Here is a 24,102-nt window from a genome sequence, read left to right as displayed (position 1 = left end):
TTACTGTGCTCCTTTTGAATGCTCAATCTCATTCTAAAAAATCCCACTAATTAACGATCTTCTAGAGGACCTCAGCCCCTCGATCTGCTGCATAACTGCAATCTGGCTGAATGACAAAGAAAATGTGCTATTAAACCAAATATCCAAAGCTAACTACGGCATATTTCACTTTCCAAGACCCAAAAGAAAAAGTGGGCGGTTATTAATAATCAGTAAAAAAAAGAACTCAAGCTAATACCTCACAAAGTAGAAATCCACCCATCACAGGAGGTTGCAATTCTAAAATCTCTACAATTAAACATAGGACTGGTCTACTGTCCCCAGGAATACTAAGAAAAGATTGCTCGCCACTGATCGAATTATTCACCAAGTTGTTTCTATCACCAGAGTGTACATTAATCGTAGGAGACTTTAACTTCCATGTAGACAAAACACTGAGAACATTAAACTGTGAAATGTTTCAGACGCTATGGAAGCCCTGGGACGGTCACAATTTGTCTCAAAAGCCACTCATAAAGCGGGCCACACTCTAGACCTAATATTTGCTAACACCAACAATTGCCTAATCAACACTTCACACACAATAATGCCCTGGTCTCATCACCAGTTAATAAAAGCAGAAATAACCTTGACCAACCAAATCCATAATAGAATAGAGAATAAACATGCCTTCAGGAAAAAGATAGAGATGGAAGTACTCACTAAAGCAAGAGAAAACCAGCTCCATGAACTAAATCAAACCAACCCAACATCAGTATTCGATTCCTGGGATAAGTTAATCAATGACGTAGCAAAAAAAACCTAATCCTAACCAGACAAAAACTACTAACGAAAATAGGAATGACACTAAACTTAATAAGCCCTGGTACAATGAAGAATTAGGAAGCACTAAATTAAGAAGCACTAGAAAATTAGAGAAACAATGGCGGAAATGCCCATCTGCTGAATCCCTAGGAAAATACAAATCCTTCCTTACAAAATACCGAACACTAACCAATAAAGTTAAAAAAGATTAACTATGGCAAACAAATCCACGGGGTTATATTCAGTTCTAAAATGCTCTTTGATGTAGTAAAACATTTAATTAAAGATCCAACACTTTCCATCTCTGGAAATAAATACACAAAAGCCTCCTGCAATGAATATGCAACTGCACTCTTAGACAAAATCAATAAGCTAAAAAACTAAATTCCCCAACTGTACTTCAATAAAAAAAAACCTGAAGAATCGAGTGTTTTGACAAAGTATCGAAGCTGGAAATTAATTAAATCATTACTAAAATTAAACCTGCCACTCATCCCTGTGACCCAATTCTAGCCAGCTCCTTGAAACAAATGCATAGGGTTATCACTCAGGCAATCACAACATTAATTAACCTGTCGCTCTCAGAAGGAACTGTCCCAAGTGGACTAAAACATGTGGTGATAAAGCCGATCATAAAAAAAACAAGTCTGGTAGAACAGATGATTGGGACAACTACCGACCAATATCCAACCTACCATTTCTAGCAAACATTCTTGAGAAAGCAGTGTTATTCCAACTTGATAATCACCTGGAAGATCAAAATATTCTATTCCACATCAATTCAGATTCAGGAAACCACTCAACTGAGACATTACTCCTCTCACTAATAGACTCGGTTCTAAAAGGACTAGATGCAGACAAATCTTACTGCCTTGTACTAATCAACTTAACAGCAGCCTTTGACACAGTGGACCATAATCTGCTATGCCATCAGATGAGAAACAGTGAGATCGATGATGAGGTTCTTAGATGGTGCCATTCACTTCTATCCAACAGAGCATTCCAAGTCAAATTAGGCAACCATATATCTGACACCTTCCAGTGTGATACAGGAGCCCCACAAGGCTCAGCCTTCTCCGCAACCCTATTCAATATTTACATGCTCCCTCTACGTAAACTACTGACGAATCTAGGAATATCTTTCTTCTTGTATGCTGACGACTTACAGTTTTGCATACCACTCTCCAAATCGTATGAAAATACAGCCTTGATACTTTCTAATTATAGGAAAGGAATACAGCAAGAACTTTCAAAACTTAAAGTCATATTAAACCCCAAGAAGACCAAAATCATCTACCTAAGTAAAAACAACGATTGTTAAACTTCCCATCCTGGACCTGTGCAATTTTCAAACAAATCCCTCAGACCATGTATGGGACTTAGAAATACAACTATATGAGAACCTAACAATGCAAATGCACATCAGTAAACTAATCAAAACTGATTGTGCCAAGCTGCATAGACTACATTCGTTGAAACCATTATTAACAATGGCAGACTTCTGTACTGTATTGCAAACCCTAATATTCTCAAACCTAGACTACTGCAACTCCTTACTACTAGGTCTTCCAGCATGTCAATTAAAACACTACAGCTCTTACAAAATGCTACAGCAAGACTCCTACTAGGATCCAAGAACTATGACCCCATTACACCCTCGATGATCTCACTACATTGGTTACCAGTGCAATCCAGAATTAATTTTAATGATAATTGTCAACATCATTCATTACAATAACTCCAGCTTGTTAGGAGTGACACTACAACCTTCCACACCTCAGCGAACATCAAGATCCCAAAATAAAGGACTATTAACTATTCCAACAATAAAGAGCACCCATCTGTCGCAAATGAGAGATCGTGTGTTCTCTATAGCGGGCCTAAAGCTGTGGAATTCTATGCCAGAGACATTACGTATTTTACCTGATAGAAAGAGATTTAAATATGAACTAAAAACATGGCTATTCAAAAATGCCTATGAATTAACCTAATAGAGAACCACAAAGACGACAAACGATAGTAATCAAAGCATGAAAATATAATCCAGCAAGAGGTGTTATTAATATGCAAGAGAAAATTCACAAGCTAGATATTAATACATGTATAGGAATACTGCCTCTGTTTGTTTGTTGAGTCATAACTTTGAATGTGACTTTGTAAACCACTGTGATCTATACATGGCACGATGGTATATAAAATGTCTAAATAAATAAAGTCTCTGCGATTTCACCTGATAGAATCTATTCTAAAACAGATCCCTCAGACCATGTATGGGACTTAGAAATACAACTATATGAGAACCTAACAATGCAAATGCACATCAGTAAACTAATCAAAACTGATTGTGCCAAGCTGCATAGACTACATTGGTTGAAACCATTATTAACAATGGCAGACTTCTGTACTGTATTGCAAACCCTAATATACGACGGTATATAAAATGTCTAAATAAATAAAGTCTCTGCGATTTCACCTGCTAGAATCTGTTCTAAAACAGTCGTCCATTGCAATATCTTTTTGTAATCCTAAAGACTTCCATCTCTGAATTAAAAAGGAGTGCTTCATTAAATCAAAAGCCGAAGAGAGGTCATTCCCTCTTCATCCTAATCTGCTCCACAGAATATGCTCTCAGTTACCAAGACCAAACTAGTCTCAGCACTAAGTCCCTTTTGAAAGCCCCCTGGCAGGGATCAAATATAATTTTATTTTGCTCCAGGCAGGCAGCGCCATTTTTAAAAGGGCGTGGTGGGGACAGGAGTGACTGAGCATCATTCCTACCCTTTCTGGGAGACCTTCCAGCAGAAGGGTTAGTGGGGGCTGGCGCAGGTCCTGGCCCTGGCACATACTTTAGGAGCTACTGGAGGGGCCAAAAAGGCCCCAGCTGGGCCCCAAGCATGAATTTTCAGGGTGGGAAGAGGATCGGAGGGGCCTAGGCAGGTCCCACCTGGCCCATCATGAGTCTTTAAAGGGTGGAAGGGGTGAAAGTCCTCAGGGCAGCCTTATTTTTTTTTTTTTTTGCTTGAAAATTTTCAGGAATTTTCACGAGAGGCTACTTTGGTGTCATTTATCCTGTGTTTCACATTTGTTGATAGCGAATGCACATCCCTGGTAAAGGAAAGGGCACACTTTTTCATTTGGCCTGGCTACAGCTCGGCATATCTCACACATAAGACACAGCCAAAAACCATCTGGGAAGCAAACAGAAAAAAAAAATAGCAACAAGCCGGATAAAAAAGGAGGTAAGTGTCCTAAGCTCCAAAAATAGAGCACCTGACCTCAGAAAATGAGTTTCTGTGAATTCTGAGCCCGTGGCTTTCCTGGGAACGTGGCGGAGGTGGATGGTGGTAATCTGGGGACATTATTACTTATTTATACTCAGATAATGGGACATGTCTGGCCTCACGGGGACGGGAAATTCCCCCATGCAGGTATGAGCTAATTATTACAGGGATCGAATTACAGGAGCGGAATGATGTGACAGCTTTCCGAGGGTTATTGCATCACATGTTATGTTTAGAAGCAGAAAAATATCAATTAAGCACAATTAATGATTTACTTAGTAATAATTATAATCTTCCTTCTGCACACCCATTTCTTTGAATATAACATTCTTACTCAAAATGCAGTGTTTTGTATGAAGGTCAAACAGTGAGTCAGTGACAGGTCCAGGATTAGCAGAGGGAGAGACAGTGACTCACCCCGAGATCACACACAGTCAGTCTCAGTGGCAGAGCTGGGATTAGAAATGAAGCACAGGCTGATAGAGTGACTTGTCGACGGTCACACACTCAGTGACTGAGCCTGGATTACATCTGAGGCACAGGGAGATAAAGTCACTCACCCTGAGGTCACATACAGTCCATAACAGTGACAGTGCAGGGATTAGTACTGAGGCACAGGGAGAGAAAGTGACTCACCCAGGGTCACACAGAGAGTCAAGGACAAAGCCAGGATTACAACTGAGGCACCAGGAGATACAGTGCTACCCAGGGACACACAGAATCAGTGTCAGAGCTGGGATTAGAACTCAGGCACCAGGAGAGACAGTGATACCCAGGGACACACAGAATCAGTGTCAGAGCTGGGATTAGAACTCAGGCACCAGGAGATACAGTGATACCCAGGGTCACACAGAATCAGTGTCAGAGCTGGTATTAGAACTCAGGCACCAGGAGATACAGTGATACCCAGGGATACACAGAATCAGTGACAGAGAAGATACTTGATGGTGTTTTGCAAAACTCTCATGCCAGCCCATTTTAAACATTCTACACGTAACAAAGATTAATATTGAGTAGAGTAGAAAGTCTCGTATCCCTCTGTCTGTGTGTACTGTATCTTGCCTAAATGCATTGCGAGTCTGCATGAAAAAAGGCTTTCACATGATCAGCATTAGCTGAGGTGACCTTTCAGTGACATTTTACTTTTCAGTCCAGTGCCATAATCAAAGTGATTCATTAGCAGGTTGCTTTTTAATAGAATCCCAATTATGAGTTGAGCTGTCATCAGCAGTGGCTTCCTCACCTGTGGCTGCATTACAGAATGTGCCACAGGGCATGATCTCATGTGACCCATGACCTGGTATCTCTAGCTGCATTACAGAACGGCCCGTGTCCATGATACATGACCTGAGTATCTATGGCTGCATTACGGAACGTGGCAGGTGTTGTGGTACATAACCTGGGTATTTGTGGTGCATTACAGAACATGCTGTGTGACATGATACATGACCTGGTATCTCTAGCTGCATTACAGAACGGGCCGTGTGACATGATACATAACCTGAGTATCTATGGCTGCATTATAGAACGTGGCATGTGGCATGTGACATGATACATGGCCTGAGTATCTATGGCTGCAATACAGAACGTGCCATGTGACATGATACATGACCTGAGTATCTATGGCTGCATTACGGTACGTGGCATGTGACATGATATATGACCTGAGTATCTATGGCTGCAATACAGAATGTGCCGTGTGACATGATACATGACCTGAGTAGCTATGGCTGTATTATGGAACGTGGTATGTGTTGTGGTACATGACATGGGTATCTGTGGTGTATTACAGAACACAGCGTGTGACATGATGCATGTCCTGAGTATTTGTGGCTGCATTACGGAACATGGCAGATGTTGTGGTACATAACCTGGGTATCTATGGCGGCATTACAGAGCACGGTGTGTGACGTAAGTCGTGACCTGGTTATCTGGGGCTGTATTACAGAACGTGACGTGTGAGGTGGTGCATGACTTGGGTATCTCAGGCTGCATTACAGAATGCAGTGTGGCATGGTACATGAGCTGTTGTTTCATAAGGATACTTTTAACAGAATGATGGAAAAATTAGTTTTCATTCACATGATGTAATACTATTCTAGGATCATTGCAGTAAATATTTAAAGTGATATTGATGGACCTATCACAAGATGTCACCTTCCCCCATCCCATCTACTGGTCCAAAACAATACGAGAAACAGAAAGCCAGCCAGCTGGTTCCAAATCAACAAAAGAAAAAGTCTTTCCTTTAGTCAGCATGCGGTTCCTAAACTTCCAAGTTCAAACAGTATCCCCTCCTTCACATGCCTTCAACCTGATACAATCACCAACCTGGTGCTCTATTCCTGCTAAAATCAAGTGGGATGTATCACTTGCATTCTGGCAATACAACTGGTTTGTGGTTATGTAATTTGAGCGTCCAGATCTTCAAAGCCAGGTCAGTGCAGTCCTGGGAACCCAACTCCTCTCTGAATGACATCTCGGAACGACCATCCGCAGCAGCCACCAGGAGCTCTGGCAGCCTCCTCAGCTGTGGTTCTGACTTCTGACTGTAGAGGCTGCTGCAGCCTGCAACTTGTGCACACAACCAGGAGCGTTCAGAACAGCGACTGCTCCTCCTGCTTATACGTTTTCAAAGCAGTTCTAGACCTATGAAGCGCTGTACAGATTCCTATTAGAGAGATGTGCATTTGATTTAAATGAATGGCACATTTGAACTGAAAGGACATTTTTTTTTAATACATTAATGGCCCAGAGACCAGCGTCAAAGCAACATCATTTTGGTGCTGGCTTTGGGGTCTCTCAGTGCCGTTTTATAAAGGAGGGAGAGGGTATCGCTCCTGCCCTTTCCATCTTGGGGACCCCCACAGAAGGGCTAAGTGGGGACCGGGAAGGTCCCCAGCTCTGGCAGCCCTGATTAATCTCGCCTCAGCTCAGGTCAGCCCAGGCCCTGCAGCTTTCTTTGCTGGGCATGGGGGGGGGGGGGGGGGGGGGGGGGGAGAGGGTGGAAGGGCCTGGGAAGGCCTCCTTTCAGCTCGGATCAGCCCAGTTGGATAGGCCTGGGCCCTGCAGCTTTCTTAGGGGGGGAAGGAAAGGGGTTGGAGAGCCTCGGAAAGGTGCATTTTGGGTTTTTTTGTATTTGCTTGGAGGTTTTTAAATTTCTATTTTATGTTTATTATGGTTTGGGAAACAAATAAAACTGAAATAAACATTAAACAAATGGAAAAACAAAAAACTCGCAAAACGAAAAAATGAAGCAAAACGCAATTCTTTGGCTTGCACATTCCTAATACATATAAAAGTCAGTGTCTGCTCCACGCAGCTCACAATCTAGCCAAGACGAGCATACATGACAAACAAGTGCATTTATGGTAGAGAAGTGGTCAAGATTTAAAAGTGAGTTTTTAGGCTGGATTTGAGTAGGGCCAGTGGAGGAGCAGGCAGGGTGGAAAGGCTGGAGTCGGGCGTTAGCGGTGGAGGAGAAGGGGACAGACGTCAAGCTGCGGAGAGAATGCGTTGGTAGGCGAGGACGGGAAGCTTGACGTGGCCTCCACTCTTCTCGGCTCTTCCCTTTAGGCTTGAGCAGCAGCGCAGGCTCGTCTTCAGGTCTCTTCTGCTTTCACGCTGGGGCGGAGGCAGTGTTCTCCTTCACGGTACCCTAAAATGAAAAGGAATCCCTAACCCCACCCCCAGCCCATTCAGAGCAGGTTAATAAAACGTGCGAGTGTCCGAGCAGGTAATTGCTTAAGCTGTGGTTACTGCACTCAGAGGCTTCGGTTGGCGGAAGTTATTATCATTTTAAGAAAAGAGGCCATTTCTCTTCTTTTCAGCCTATTGGGGAGCATAATTTGCCTTTAACATTCTGATTCGCTCAGGGGGACGCAGGTAAAAGGTTGGGTCTCCAGGCCGGCAGCGCAATCCTGTGGTCGCTGTACAAAGACCAAGCGACAGATGCCTCATGGAAGCCCAGGCCGAGCCTTTGCTCTCACTGATGTTCTGGGGGAGGGGGATGGAGCAGTGGCCTGGGATCCCCGGACAAGGTCATGTTATCAGTAGGGGCAATAGAAGTATGTGGGGGGGGGGGGGGGCGCATGGCTGGGGTCCCCTCTAGGACCCAAGGCACCTTTAATCTGTCTCGGTTCACCCTGCGATCTTGTGCATGGGGCTTGGATACACAGAGAGGTGGTGACAGGAGAGAGAGAGAGAGAGGGCTCCTGGCGTGGCTCTGTTTTCTTTTAATGTTTTAGTGCACAGAATCTAGGTCTGAGAGGCATGGGAATAGCCATGCACCGGGCACGCAGTGAACTTACCGTCTTAAGTACTTGGCCTGAAGCCTGGCTTTCGACAGGGTCTTGAGTTCTGCTTCTGTTCCAGTGCCTGTGGTACAAATTGGACAGTGAATAACGCACAGCATGACTTGCCCACTAGAAATGTTTCACTAACCCTTCTCTGAAGACTCAGATCCTTTGATTGGTCGGAGGTTCAGCACTAGACACCCAGATACTCTTTCTTAGGTGCTGCTTTCCAGCACTTGGGAGTCAATGCACTTTGCCTTCTGTTCCTGTATAGGAAGTCAGGGCTGACTTCTGCATGAAGGCCCATCGCTCCAGTATCTCAGTGCCAGCCAGAGCACGCTGGCAGAGAAGAAAGGTGCTCGACGGAAACTCGTACAGGTGATTTCATCCTGATGGCGCTAACTTGCCCAGCTTTCTAGCTCATTCTTGGGACCTCCCTTGGCAAGGGAGGCAGAGAGCCTGAGTTCTGAAATTAAACTAACAAGCTTGGAAGGATTTCTGCGTCTTCAGAGAATTTCTCTTACAGGTAAGAAACTTTGCTCTCTTGGAAGAGACCGAGACGTATGTAGAGGGCTCCCTAGCTGAGCATAAAAGGGGAAAACACCAATTCTGCCAGCAGTGTGGAACATTTAATGGCTTAAAACTGACCTTTTTCTTAACAGGAAGAGAACCCTAAATCATCATAAGGCTCGCCCTGAAATGGCCCCGGGAGAATGGACGGTCTTGGGAGCTTCCGTGTCAGGAGTGAGTCTCCAAAGCAGAAGGCGATGTGAAAATGTGGGCTGAGCTCCACGATGCAGCTGCTCTACATCAGTCGAGCTCAGACGGGCCACAACGTACCCAGTCTGCGATGCAATCAGGGTGCAGGAAATCCGAGCTGGGTGCACTGCCACGGGGCTTTCGTCTGCCCGGGCAGAAGGTGCTGGCATGTGGCCTTGGTAAGAGAATGGAAGGACGACTGACCGACTGACGTGGAAGTCCATCCCGACCTCAGGCTTAGCACCACCTGCCGTGATGAAACTTAGCACGAGGTGGCTACGTTACTGCTAGGAAGCTGCATTTCTCTCCAATGAAACAGGAAATGCCAACAATGTTCCCTGTTTCATTTCATTTTAAGAATGAAACAAAAGAAAAAAAAAAACCAAATGAAATTACATTTGTGTTTTGCCTCCCTAGCTGACGATAAGTGCTCCCGCTTTAAAAATTCCAAACCAGCAGATTTTTAAAAAGCCCTTCCCCCTAGACCCCCCCTCCCAGCTCACCCGTAGTGTCTATGGTCCGCAGAGAGAGAGAACTCGTTACTTCTTCCCCACTTGTTCCTTATTTCAAAATGGCGGTGGCCGGAGAGTGTGGGTATAATAGTGGGGGGGTCTTAGGGCATTACCGGAGAGTGTGGGTATATTAGTGGGGGGTCTTAGGGCATTACCGGAGAGTGTGGGTATATTAGTGGGGGGCTCTTATGGCGTTTCAGTGGGGTCCAGATGGGTAGGAGAAAGCCTGGGGGTGTGGGGGCAGCTCTTTTTTTAAATCAGATGATTTGGTGTTTTAAAATATGTAGCAGATTCCATGGGTTGAGGGGCAGGATCCCAAATCAAATAAAACAAAACAAAAACCCACCTGCCAATGAATTTGATAAAATGGAAACAAAAAAACCATGCACACCCCTAGTTTCTAGGACTTGAAGCCCTCCCACACTGCATGCTGAAAAAAACCACCACCACCAAAATGCAATCTTCCAGGTCAGATGCCTGAGTTCACAGGACTTCAGAGGCTGAAAGGGATTTCCATCAGCTGTGTTACAGGCACACTGAGGTTCCATGATGGGAAACTTCAAATGAAGCAAGCGCCATGGGACTATTGTAACTAAGAGTTACACAGAAATCCGTCTCCCGTCCACATACTGATGAAAAGTGCCAGTTGCACTGAGGTGTACTCTATCCCTGACTATGCTACGAGATATCCAGAGGCAGTACCGCCTCTGAATATAAAGACCCAGATGGTGGCAACCGCTCTAATGGATGTTCTTTCCCATCTTGGACTGCCCAAGGAAATCTTGACTGATGAGGGGACCCCGTTTGTTTTCAAGGTAATGAAACAACTCTGCACCTTGTTTGAGGTAAAAACACTTGAGTATCTCGGTGTATCATCTGCAGATTGATGGCCTTGTTGAGTGCATTAATAAAATGCTCAAACAAAGTTTGAAAACATTTGTGGACGAAGACAGCAAGAATTGGGACTTGCTGCTATCCTATGTGCTGTTCACAGTCCATGAAGTATCCCAGTTCCTGATGAGATTTTCCCCTTTTTTAGCTACTTTAAGGGAGGAGACTGAGAGGAATCTTGGACACAGCTCGCAAGATTTGGGAAGAGAAGCTGAACCCCAAGTAGAACCTAGTCAACTATGTTATCCAGGTGCAGGAACAACTGAAAAAGACTGGGGAAGCTGCCCGCCTATGCCTGCAGAAGGCTCAGGCTACCCAAACCCAGATGTACAATTGCTCCATGGTTCAGTGTATGTTCCAGCTCGGACACCGTGTCCTGGTCCTCTTCCCATCTTCGGAAAACAAGTTATTATCCCGCTGGCAAGGCCCAAACAAAGTCTTAGAGAGGCCCAGTTGACTACAAAATAGCCCAGTCACATAAACAAAAGAAAACTCATATCTACCACGTAAATCTTCTAAAGAAATGGTTGCCGCAGTCAGCGGACTGGTACAGGAGGAAGACTTTGGCCAGAGTTTCTCCCTGACGGGGCTCAAATCCAGGTTCCTTTTGGAGAGGAACTCTCCACCGCCCAGGAAGCTGAATTAAAGCAGCTAATGAAGCGAAACAAGGATGGTCTTCTCCAACTTACTGGGTCGAACCAATCCTGTGCAGCATGACATCATTTCTGGGAGTTGTCAAGGGGAAGCGGCCGTATCAGAATCCCAAGGCCAGGCGCTGGGTCATCAAGGCCAAAGTAAAGGAAATGCTTAGGCTTGAATTTATAGAGGACTCTTAACAGTTATTGATCCTCTCCCATCATACTGGTGTCAAAGCCAGATAGTAACATCAGCTTTTGTATTGACTTTAAAAATGTCAACAAGGTCTCAAAGTTTGATAAACACCCGATGCCCGAGTGCACAAGATGATTGAATGTCTGGGTTTGGCCCAGTTCATTTTCAGCTTTGACTTCATGAAAGGATACTTGCAGGTGCCTTTCACACCAGCAGCAAAAAAGAAGATTGTATTCTTTACCCAAGATGGACTCTTCCAGTCCACCGGCCTCCCTTTTGGACTGCAATGTTTCAGCGCTTGGTTGACCACCCATCATCCAAGTAGGCAGCTGCATCAAGGTTATGCAGCTGCCTACTTGGATGATATCATGGTGTACAGACCAGAGTGGAGGACACATCTAAGTCAACTCCAGGCTGTACTAACAAGTCTGAGGAAAGCAGGACTGACAGCCAACCCCAAGAGGTGTTTGCTGGAAGAGCAAGAAGTCCAGTATCTTGGCTATACTCTTGGGAAGAGGAAGGTCTACCCGTAGACCTGGAAGGTCGAAGCAATCACCTGGGTGCTAGTCCCACAAACAAAAGTGAAAGTGAGAGCTTTTCTAGGCCTCTCAGGGTATTATAGAAGATTCATACCCAATTATTCAGAGAAGGCGGAAGCTCTCACAGAACTGTTGCTGAAGAAAACCCCAGAGACGGTCCAATAGTCCGCCAAAGCAGAGGCTTCCAGGTTCTGAAAGGGGCATTATCTCTGAACCTAGTCCTGATAAGTCTGGACTTCATTGAACCTTTCACGGTGTAGTGTAGCTGGGTTCAAAAAAGGTTTGGATAAGTTCTTGGAGGAGAAGTCCATTAACAGCTATTAATCAAGTTTACTTAGGGAATAGCCACTGCTATTAATTGCATCAGTAGCATGGGATATTCTTAGTGTTTGGGTAATTGCCAGGTTCTTGTGGCCTGGTTTGGCCTCTGTTGTAAACAGGATGCTGGGCTTGATGGACACTTGGTCTGACCCAGCATGGCAATTTCTTATGTTCTTATGCAAACCGATGCCTCAGAGGTAGGCTTGGGGGTAATCTTAGTCCAAGAGAAGGATGGCCAAGAACACCCATGGCGTAGAATAGCCAGAAGCTGATGCCGTGGGAGAAGAGTTATTCAACAGTGGAGAAGGAGGCCTTGATAGTTAAGTGGGCCTTAGAGGTCTTTCAATACTACCAGCTAGGATGGCAGCTCACGCTCATGACAGATCATCAACTGCTCCTATGGATGAATAGGAACAAGGAGTCCAATGCGAGGGTGATGACGTGGTTCCTAGCCCTACAACCCTTCAGCTACAAGACATGACATAGAGCAGTAAAGGAAAACATCAATGCCTGTCTAGAAAGGTGACTCTAGTACAGGCAGGTGCTCACTCTGGTAAGGCTGAGCTGAGGGGAGGGTATGTAAGGGAGTGTCTGGGAAACTCCCTCAGAACACCTTAAGGTACTGGCCACAGCTATCTGGCCCGATCCTCCTTAAAAACTAGTCCCGCACCACAGTATAAGGAGTCAGGACCAAGAAGGGTTAGAGAGGCCCCAGGGAGCAAGCAGGAAGCCAGCATACAGACAGTCAACTTTTGAAGCTGCATTTAAGGACTGCTGAGGTACGCAGCCTTTGTACTGTTTTTATTCTGTTAATAAAGCTTTGTGTGTGTGAAAAAGCCAAAGTCTGCCTGTTTCCCAAGCCAACCCCATTCCCAGCCATGACAGCCTCATATAAAGATGATCATGTGGTTTGAATGAAACAGAAGAGATTGCAAATGTTTAAACGGTCATCACTTTATGGTTTTACCAAATTGGATGTGAAGCAGCAAAATGGAGCCCCTGAAGAAGCCCATGGAGGGTGAAATATGTCAGGCAGGAAACGCAGGTTCTCCTCAGTGTTTTCCCAGTTGGAAGTTTTGTGTTTCCATAATTGATTTCGCTTGACTCTCCTCAACATTTTTTTGATTTGAAGTTTGGATTTAATATCATTAACATTTGCTTCAGACCACATCCATATTCTTTCCATGGCCCACTGGAGTATGGGCTTTTGAATATTTCACCTCAAAGACGTTTGGGCTGACTCTTGGTTTGGAAACCACTAGACATTCTTTGGATCCGGGATTCATTTGTGGTCTGGACTGAGAAGTTTTTGATCTCATTAGAAGTGATTGAATTTGATAGGGTTGGGGTGATTTTGGAGACATGGGTTTATACAAATGTTTGTCTTTTTAAATGTGGGAGGGAGTCTTATGACTATTCTGTTGAGTGGGTTCTTAAGTGATGGTTATTGTATGGGATATATATCGCAAAGCAATATGCTTACAACATTATAATAAATGTTGATATGTATGAAAGTGGTTTTTAACATTCATGAAAGTGTCGTTAAATGTGTTGTGAGATTGTGCACATCACACTTCTGATTACTTGATAATGTATTTATTGAGGGGGGATATGATAAAGGTCTTTAAGATCATGAAAGTACTTGAACGAGTAGATGTGAATCAGTTATTTACACTTTTGGATAATAGAAGGACTAGGGGGCATTCCATGAAGTTAGCAAGTAGCACATTTAAGACTAATCGGAGAAAATTCTTTTTCATTCAATGCACAATAAATCTCTGGAATTTGTTGCCAGAGGATGTGGTTAGTGCAGTTAGTGTAGCTGGGTTCAAAAAAGGTTTGGATAAGTTCTTGGAGGAGAAGTTCATTAACTGCTATTAATCAAGGTTACTTAGGGAATAGCCACTGCTATTAATTGCATCAGTAGCATGGGTTCTTCTTAGTGTTTGGGGTAATTGCCAGGTTCTTGTGGGCTGGTTTGGCCTCTGTTGGAAACAGGATGCTGGGCTTGATGGACCCTTGGTCTGACCCAGCATGGCAATTTCTTATGTTCTTATCATAATGTGTGTGCATTCTGAGCCATTGTAACATGTTTGCTGACCTTGCCTTACTTCCTCTACTGCACACACTAAAAAAAGTACTCCCGCGCGTACTTTTGTTCACGCGACCGGTTCACTCGACCGTAGCCGCGCGTAGCTTTTAAAATCCGGGGTTGGCGCGCGCAAGGCTACGCAACATTGGCAGCCTGTGTGCGCCGAGCAGCCTGCCTCCGTTCTCTCCGAGGCCGCTCTGAAATCTGAGCGGCCTCGGAGGGAACTTTCCTTCCTCCTCCCCCCACCTTTCCATCCCTTCCCCTACCTAACCCACCCCCCAGCCCTAATTCCACCCCTACCTTTATTCCAAACGTTATGCCTGCCTGAGGCAGGCGTAACTTGCGCGCTTCGGGCTGGCTGCCGGCGCACCATGTTCCAGTCTGGGGGCTGGTCTGGAGGCCGCGGTCATACCCCCAGGCCGGAACCATGCCCGCAGCCCTGCCCCCAGAACGACCCCAATGACACCCCGACCGTGACATGCCCCCCCCCCCCGAAAAGCCCCGGGACTTACTCGCGTCCCGGGGCTTTGCGCACGCCGGCAGCCTATGCAACATAGGCTCGGCGCGTGTAAGGGGAGCTTGGGACAGGTTTTTGGGGGGTACGTGCATATCCCTTTGAAAATCTGCCCCTAAGTGTGAGATTCTGATAGTGGAGAGAAAGCCATGGCTTGAGTCCTGTCTAGCAAAACCCCTATGAACTCCAATTGATGAGGTCAGGCTCAGTTTGGACTTGGGATAGTTGACAATGAACTCTAATAACTCCAGTACTGGGCGTTTTTTTACAAGGATTCATCTACCTGTGCCTGAGAGTGCCTTAGATCAGCCAATTATACGTATAAACACGTAAATCCATATAGGGAAACACATAAATCCCCAATTTGCATAAAAATGCGATGACAGCAAAACATTTTGTGAATATGGATGGAGTTGATACTAAAACAAAAGTGGTTTGCCAAACTGAAGGTGGTGCTTCCCTAAAAACAAAATCTGAGATACCTCATGTGACTTGGAAATATCTCCGTACACTTCCTTCAAATCCAGACAGCCAATTTCTTTTTGGTACGGTTGTTAAGGTTTCCAGGGTAACCATCAAACTTTTCTGTCACAGGATACTTTTCAAGGTCCTAAACTTGAGGATGAAATGGTATCCCCCAGTTTTCTTGAGAACCAGAAGTACCTGGAGCAAAATTCCTACCCTCTCTCCTGTGGTGGGACAAGCTCAAACAGTTTGGCCTTCAAGAGGGACGAGATTTCTAACTTGAGCAGGTCCTGGGGTTTGTTTGTCAAGAGTCAGTACTTTCTTGGATGAGTGATTTGGAGGGATAATCTGTAGCCCTCTGAAATGATCTGAAGGACTTGTCAGATGTTACAATGGTTCAATGACACTGTTCCCTCTAAGCTGTGTGTACCTCACAGGCCATGAACCCCACTCACGTGAAAAACATAGTGCGCACAAGAAATTCCAATCTTATTTTCATTGTACTAGCTTGTAGCACACAAATTTGAACTTGCACATAAAAACTGCACAAAAGAACATTTTTGGACACGTAGCCTTTCAAAAAGTAGAGGAACATGAATGTTTTGCGTAAAATTTCAACCTCCCAATGACAGGGAGGCCTTCTGGAATAAGGACTGCACGCCGAGCATAATCTTTGGATTCAGTCAAAAAGCCACCCTTGCTTTGGACTGTAGCAGTGTGAGGCTTAGAGCTTCGCTTGTCATGGAAGCCAAATGGTTGCCAAGAGCAAACCACTGCCGCCAACGCTTCTGGGGCACACAGGTACTTCAGGAGGCTGAACAGGAGCTCCTTGACTCTTCCTCAACCTGCCATGCAATTGGAATGGCCACGGCCATCAGAGAAAGAGCGGTCTTCAGATGAAGCCCTACTCTCCGTGGAGGAGAGGGGTCTGAAGACAGCTCAGGTGAAAATTCCTCTTCAGAGCCTACCTCTGCCCTGACAGGGGACTCTCAGCGTGCACTAGAAGCGACATCTGGATCTGCGCTGCGTAGGTGAAAAGGAGATGAATCTTGGGACACTTTCATGAACTGCGGATGAGGACGCTCCTGGTGCCTCGTTGCCCCGCGTGTTCCCAAGTTTTGTTAATGATTTGTGAACCTTAGGATTGCAAACTCAGTCCCTCGATATACCGTCTGCGCACTTTGCCTGCCCCATGTACAGGCTTCTGCTATTCCATTCACCCTGGGCTCTTTTTGTTTCCCTGGGGGTTATCTGGGGATTCAGGGCAGTTTTAAACCACAGAGTTGAATGATTATGTATTCCCCAGGTCACGAGATATCACTGGTTTATGCAGGCAAGAGTGGGTGATCCCGCCCTGGGCTCTGGTCCTGGGATTGTCACAAAAGCTCCGCAGGGCCTGGACGGGAGGCTGGAGGATCCGCCACCGGGGCTTGCACACGGGCTTTTCAGCTCTGCCCCTTACCTTTGCTCTGGGTCTGTGCAGGCTCTTCCCCTCCCAGGCTCAGGTGAAGGTGTTCCTTCTGCACATCCCCCAGCTGCTGTTCCAGCAGAAACGCGACCAGCTCTTGCACATCGTGTTTTAAGGAAAATACACTCCTGTGACATTTTAGGTTACAGAACAGGTGAGGATGCAAAGCAGGAAAACAGAGTTCATTTGAAAGAAAATTAAAAACCCAGTAGCATTTTTTCTGCGGTTGTAACGAGCCCAATCTAGCGGCCAGAGGTGGAAACAGCAATGAACGGCCTTCTGAGTTTCAGTGCTTGGCCACTAGGAGGCGCTGCATAGGACTGACTGGTGGCATTTCTGTCTGTACAGCAGTTTTTCTGCTCGGGGCATGTTTTTTTGGGGTTTTTTTTTTTTTACAGTGCAGCCAAAAAATAATTCACTGTCACAAATAAATGTTGAAAGAGGCACTAATCCAACATCTAAAGGAACCAAATCATTTTTTACATTTCTCAAACAATTGTATAATGTGAGGGATAGTCTGATCCCTTACCAGTGAGCTTGTCCCTTTTTAACCAACTTTCAGATCATCCTTGCATAGCCTGGGCCTGGTCAGCTCTGTCCTATGTACAGGGGGCCTCAGCATGGGCAGTGCGTGGCTTCTTGGAGTTGTACAGTGAAAGGCTTTCGGTGGAGGTCCCTGGCTAGGCCCCTCCAGCCTGGAGAAGAAAGGGAAGGAGCTTCTGGACAGACTGATTTGGGTGAAGAGGAGGTTTTTCTGGATTTTTTTGGACCTGATCCCAGATTCAGGAGGGAACCCTCCCTGCCTGAGGGAGAGGGAGTCTGGGGGCTGTGCCTGCCCCATTGCCCAGCTGAAGAGGGGGGGGTGGCTTCTGCATCTATTTGAGAGAAGGAGCAGCTTTCCTCTGCTTTTGGACGAGCGGGGCCTTTGCCATTCAAGGCGCAGAGTTTTGAGGACCGTTAGACGGACTCAGACTTGGCCTTTTCGCCACGAGCCCTAAGTCCCTTCCCCCAGGAGCAGGCACCGGTCCTGGAGAGGCACAAACAGGCCGTGTTTTCAGGACATGCACAATGAATATGCATGAGGGGAGATCTGCATGCACTGCCTCCCTCACATGCAAATCTGTGCCATGCATAAGTCAGCGAGGATGTCCTGAAAGCCGGAGCTATTCGTGGCTCTCCAGGGCTCGAGCTGTGGTAGGGATACCTGCTCAGAGAACTTCAAGTTCATAACAAGTATTGCGGAGTTTGCGTGAAGATTCCTGATCTTTATTTTTTCAATGGGCTTGGCGGTTACTTTTGTTACACTACGTCTTAGTGGATCACCCTTCGAGCTGTCCTGCCTGTTCTTCCAGTACTCGGTATAAGCCCTTTGAGCCCATGGAGAGAGAACGCCAGCAGAGAGAGAGAGAGAGGGTATGTGCCGAGACTGAAAGTGGGTCTCCCACCCCACGAGCAGAGTGTTCCCCAGACGTGTATCCTCCTCTCCACCGGAACGGACCCCGAGGCCGCTGGAGAGTCGTACGGTGCGAGGGAGAGGAACAGAGAAGTAGAGGTCTGGGTATAAAAGTGGCCCCCGGGGACTTTTGCGTGCCTTAGTATTCCGGGGGGTCACCCGAAGAAAAGGTTACAATAACAAACATTAAACACAAAAAAAAGTACGCCTCAATCTTCAAAAAATAAGAGAACATTTCATAAGTAAAATATTTAGTGATAAAAATTTGTTTCAAGAAAAGATCTAACAATAGGTCAGAAAAAACCTTGGAAACTGATCAGACTGTCCTGTTTCCACAAGTGCTTTCCTGTTTATTCACCGCTGTCCTGCTTTCACAGTCTTCTTCTTCAACTGCAGCTTTTCTGTTTCTGTCTCTGATGCTATGTGCATACTTTTCTGTTGCATAGTATTTTTGCTTTTATGTTGCATAGTATGTGTTTGCTGTTGTGCCCACTGGCGCTCAGCTTGCACGTTCACAACTTCTATTATATTCTGTCCACTGGCTCTAAAGGGTTAACTCTGACTGAAGCAAGGGTGCCCTGGAGTTTTCCTACCCCCTGGCTCTCTCTCATCTCTGGTCAGTACTGGTCAGGACTATATGAATCAGCAGCTAACCTGCTGGCCAGCCCTGCATAATTATTCTCATTTTACCTGTCCTTATTTCTGTGGCCCAGACTACACTGGTCACTGCAATCTTCAGTTTATGCAGAGTAAAACTCAGTTAATTGTTTCACATGTTAGTGAAATTTGGAGTTGAAGAAGCGGCCTCTTCTGTCTAGGGGTAAGGACCGAGTTAAGCTATCTGTGCATAGGAAATGTATAGCGGTGAAGATAGGACATAATACTAAAATATATTCAAGACTTATTTAAGGGAAATTGCAAATAGCATTGTGTATCTGTAGTTAGGATTATTTTCCCTATGTGCATTATGTTCATCTGCTACTTAGATGCCCAGTTTCCTAGTCTTGCAAGATCCTTCTGCAATTCCTCACAGTCTGCCTGTGTTTTGGCCTCTTTGAATATTTTGTGTCGTCTATAAATATGATCACCTCACTTACTGCTCCCGGCTGGTTTTCTTAAAGGGAGGCCAGTGGCCGGCAGAACGGGAAACTAGCCGACGTACGTGACGATTGTCTGTCAAGCGCCAGCCGGAATGGCCGGGGGAAACCCATTCCCCTCTCCCCTGGCCGAGCACAGCTTATTTTAAATCTGGGCCCTCTCCAAGCCTGCTGGCAGTGGTGGAGGCAGTGGGTGCACATCAGAATCGGCTACTGAAGGGGTGGCAGGGAGGGGACGCAGTCAGGCCACGCTCCTCTTCCAGGCTCTGTGGTGGCCCCTGCTGCCTTTTGGCGGGAGGCGGGGCCTGGAAAAGGAGCGTGGGCCGACTCTGCCTGCAGAAGTTGGATCCTGCTGCAGCCACGCCCCCCAGGAGTGCGGCCTGAGGAGCCATCCGGCATTGAGGGTGGGCTGGGCCCCGCAGGAACTGCAGGCAGCTTGATCTCGCCACGCGCCGCTGCCAGGCAGGCGAGAAAGGAAGCCAGGAGGCCCCAAGGCCAATCCAGGAGGAGGAGGAGCCAGAGAGGAGCGCAAGAGCAGGGCAGGCTGATCCAGGCCAGGAGCGGCAGGAAGAGAGGAGCGCGGGCAGGAGAGAGAGAGAGAGAGCGAGCAGGCCCACAAACCTATACTGGCTGTCTGCTCTCCAACCCCAGCCAGCCCCTATAAGAGGACAGGAGCGCAGGGCTATGAGGACCTCCCCCCTCCCCCATCAAGGAGGAGAGCCAGCAGGTCTCCCCACCATCGTCTCCTAGCGAGCAAGAGCACAGCGGCCTGCACTGATTTCTCCTTTCTCCAGGAGGGGAGAACTGGGCCAGGGAATCTAGGAGGAAAGTTGCCGACGTCTAATTCTCCCACCGGGCGGGGAGGGTCATGCAAACTAAGGGGAGCACTGCTGACCATCGGGGCATGGGGGAGGGGTTGCCCCATTGTGTGCATTTGGGCGCATGGAGTTCTAATTCTGATTGTCCCGTTGATTTCTCTTAAATACTCTGAATTACGAATCCATGACTCCAATGTGGCAAAACCAAACCTGCATCAGCTTGCTCTGTTGATCTGGGCTGAGTTGGCAACGTGTGAGTGTGAGTGTGAGTGTGTGCTGGGGGGGGAGGGGGCTGTGAATGGGGCTTCTGTGCAGGTATTCTGGTTACTATCGGGCCGATACAGTAAAAGTTCATGGGACAGCGGGGCGATGCGCCCAGACCAGTGTCCTGTGCGCGCGATTCAGTTAACTAAATTATTTAAATTAGGGCCCGCGGAAAAAGAGGCGCTAGGGACACCAGCGCTTCCCTAGCGCCTCTTTTTGGACAGGAGCGGCGGCTGTCAGTGGGTTTGACAGCCGACCCTCAATTTTGCTGGCGTCGGTTCTCGAGCCCGCTGACAGCCACGGGCTCGGAAACCGGACGCCGGCAAAATTGAGCGTCCGGTTTCAATCCACGAGCCGTGGGCCAACTTCAATTTTTTTTTTTTTTTTTTACTTTTGGTAACTTTTGGGACCTCCGACTTAATATCGCCATGATATTAAGTTGGAGGGTGCACAGAAAAGCAGTTTTTACTGCTTTTCTGTGCACTTCCTGGTGCCGGCAGAAATTAGCGCCTACCTTTGGGTAGGCGCTAATTTCTGAAAGTAAAACGTGCGGCTTGGCTGCACGTTTTACTTTCTGTATCGCGCGGGAATAACTAATAGGGCCATCAACGTGCATGTGCATGTTGCGGGCGCTATTAGTCTCGGGGGGGTTGGACGTGCGTTTTGGACGCGCTGTTACCCCTTACTGAATAAGGGGTAAAGCTAGCGCGTCGAAAACGCGCGTCCAAACACGGATTAACAGCGCGCTCCGCCGGAGCACACTGTACTGTATCAGCCTGTATATTGGGGACGTGCATACATTTGGGGGATCATCTGTATGCGGGGGTGGGATCCCTTGCACGGGGAGCTCTGAGGGCTGGACCACTTTTTCCTATAGGCAGAAGGGAGCACTGCACCCAGCCCAGCACAGAAGGGGGACTCAGGGCGGCGCTGGCCTGATGATCCCAATCTCAGGCCCTCTCCTTCTTACTCCAGCCCCTCCCCTCCATGCAGCTGCAGGGAACAGGAGGGGAGGGCAGGGAAGAGCAAGCACAGAATTCAGTTTTGGGGCTGAGTTTCTCATGTCTGCTCATTTATTCTCTGTTTGGTGAGGGGCTGTGTTCCAGGTGATAAAACCATGCAAGGCTATTTTTTAGCAGGGATTTTTTTTTCCTCCTACATTTAAAAAAACACATTAACGCAGGATACAATAAGCTAACGGCATGCAAATGGCCTGCGAGCAAATAAAATATGAAAGCACTAAATGGGAAACTAGGTTAAAAATATGAGTGAAGTAGAAATCAGCACTGAAAAATGGAGTAAGTAAGCAGAAAAGGCACGTTTCATATTAGGAGCCACCACCTAGGGAAAGGATCTGGGTGTCACTGTGTGAAATCGTCGGCTCAGTGTGCTGCAGCAGTCAAAAAAGCAAACAGAATGTTGGGAATTATTAGGAAGGGAATGGTTAATAGAACGGAAAATGTCATAATGCCTCTGTATCGCTCCATGGTGAGACCACACCTTGAATACTGTGTACAATTCTGGTCGCCACATCTCAAAAAAGATATAGTTGCAATGGAGAAGGTACAGAGAAGGGCAACCAAAATGATAAAGGGGATGGAACAGCTCCCCTATGAGGAAAGGCTGAAGAGGTTAGGGCTGTTCAGCTTGGAGAAGAGACGGCTGAGGGGGGATATGATAGAGGTGTTTAAGATCATGAGAGGTCTAGAACGGGTAAATGTGAATCGGTTATTTACTCTTTCGGATAATAGAAGGACTAGGGGGCACTCCATGAAGTTAGCAAGCAGCACATTTAAAACTAATCGGAGAAAATTCTTTTTCACTCAACGCACAATTAAACTCTAGAATTTGTTGCCAGAGGATGTGGTTAGTGCAGTTAGTGTAGCTGGGTTTAAAAAAGGTTTGGATAGTTCTTGGAGGAGAAGTCCATTAACTGCTATTAATCAAGTTTACTTAGGGAATAGCCACTGCTATTAATTGCATCAGTAGCATGGGATCTTCTTAGTGTTTGGGTAATTGCCAGGTTCTTTTGGCCTGGTTTTTGGCCTCTGTTGGAAACAGGATGCTGGGCTTGATGGACCCTTGGTCTGACCCAGCATGGCAATTTCTTATGTTCTTATGCTGAATGTATTATCTAGATTTCATTTTTCTCAAACGCTCTTGATTTCTATACCCGAAGGGATGTTAAGGAAGGAAGCTTCTCCACTTTGCCTGGAGGAGGAGGCCCCAAGGATGGCAGCGGAGGACCTTTATTATCCATAATGTCTTGCTCGTTCTTTTTGCCGCCTCTCAGTTAAGGGCGTGAAAGGTGCACAGAGTTGGGTTCCCTCCATGGAGCTTGTAGCTTGGTCAGCTGATGAGAAGACGAGTAGGGTGGGAAAGCAGTTTTGGGATCGTACGCCCTTCCTATTTAATAGGTCGTTTCCCCCTGGGGAGTGGGAGCTGGTGCATCCTTTTGGATGGGGGGATTAGAGCAGGCAGGGGGGGCTGTAGGCCTGTCTGCCTATTTGAGGATATTGGTCAGAAATATCCTTTGGAGGAGACGCATGGGTTTTTCATATCCACACTTGGCATCTTTTGTGCGCTCTCAGGGGTATCAGAAGCTCGCCATCAAAAGAGCACAATGTTTGTGTAATATCCTGCACAAGATCGAAAACACAGCACAGCTGTGGCCTTGGAGGTTTATCCTTCTCCCCAGCAGCGAGCCGATGTCAGAGTTTTGGGAGAGGGCCCCGGGTACTGATGGTGAGCTGGGTCTGGCACACACTGTCCTGCCAATAAAGCTTTCCCGAACCTGACAGAGAGAGAGAGGCAGAGCCAGGGAAAAGGAGAGCTAGAAAGAAGGGAGAAACCACATTGCCCCCAAAGAGCTTGTAAAATACAACTGCTATCTGAGGAAGGGGTCGGGCACGTTGTCTCGCGTTCAGATTAAAAGCTCTTCGGGGCAAGGAGTCACTGCAGCCGCATGCAGTTTGTAGTGCAGCGCCATGCAAATGCCAATACAGAAAGATCTCACTGACCCATCACTCCAAACCCTCAGACCCCTCGCTGGCCTTTCTCAGTTACAAACTACATTCACTGAAGTTACATAAAAGCAAAGAGATCTACGAGCAGACGCAGCGTGGGAGCTCAGTCCTAGGATACGAGCTGCATGTGTCACGGGGAGGGAGTCAGTCCCCAGGGAGGCGGCGGACTGCCGAAACAGCAGCTTGCAAAAGCTCATGCTGGCCAGCGGGGCCAGGTCCTCCGCAGCGGCCAACAGCTCCTCGGCAGACAGGTAGCCCGGCTTAGCCTTAGCGTGCGCAATCAGTCTGTCTTCACACTACAGGAGGACACACGAGACAAGAGGGAAGAGTGACACTCTCGCACAGGGCATGCACTGACAGAGGATGACACTGACACCTTGGAAATGCTCAGGTCAGGCTCCTGTTTGACCTCCTGACCTGGCTAAAATCACACGAATGTGCTCTTCCCGGAGCCGATGTCAGCAGGCAGGAAGCTAAGGAGTGCCTAACAGACGGGGCCGATACAGTAAAGTCCCGGCGCGCGCACAGGCCGCTCTCCTGTGCGCGCGATTCACTATTCAAATTAGGCCCGGCGGTAAAAACAGGCAAAAGGAGGCGCTAGGGACACTAGCGCGTCCCTAGCGCCTCCTTTTGGCCCGGAGCGGCAGCTGTCAGCGGGGTTGACAGCCGACG

At 46.9% G+C, this 24,102-nt stretch overlaps 1 protein-coding gene across 1 annotated transcript in view; it reads right to left on the bottom strand.

Annotated features, from left to right (window-relative positions):
• Positions 1 to 7,117: 7,117 nt before the first annotated feature.
• Positions 7,118 to 24,102, bottom strand: part of LOC115096241 — a 120,051-nt gene continuing 103,066 nt past the window's right edge. Inside the window, exons 11-14 of the mRNA XM_029610749.1 lie at positions 23,549 to 23,726; positions 16,767 to 16,868; positions 8,396 to 8,462; positions 7,118 to 7,762 (exon numbers count right to left, since the gene is read on the bottom strand). Coding sequence (XP_029466609.1) covers positions 7,744 to 7,762; positions 8,396 to 8,462; positions 16,767 to 16,868; positions 23,549 to 23,726 — 366 coding nt within the window. The 3' untranslated portion in view covers positions 7,118 to 7,743. The remainder of the gene's footprint in view (positions 7,763 to 8,395; positions 8,463 to 16,766; positions 16,869 to 23,548; positions 23,727 to 24,102) is intronic.

The sequence above is a fragment of the Rhinatrema bivittatum genome, chromosome 7 (assembly GCF_901001135.1).
Source record: "Rhinatrema bivittatum chromosome 7, aRhiBiv1.1, whole genome shotgun sequence".
NCBI classification, from domain to species: domain Eukaryota; kingdom Metazoa; phylum Chordata; class Amphibia; order Gymnophiona; family Rhinatrematidae; genus Rhinatrema; species Rhinatrema bivittatum.
This window is presented reverse-complemented; position numbering and strand designations above follow the sequence as displayed.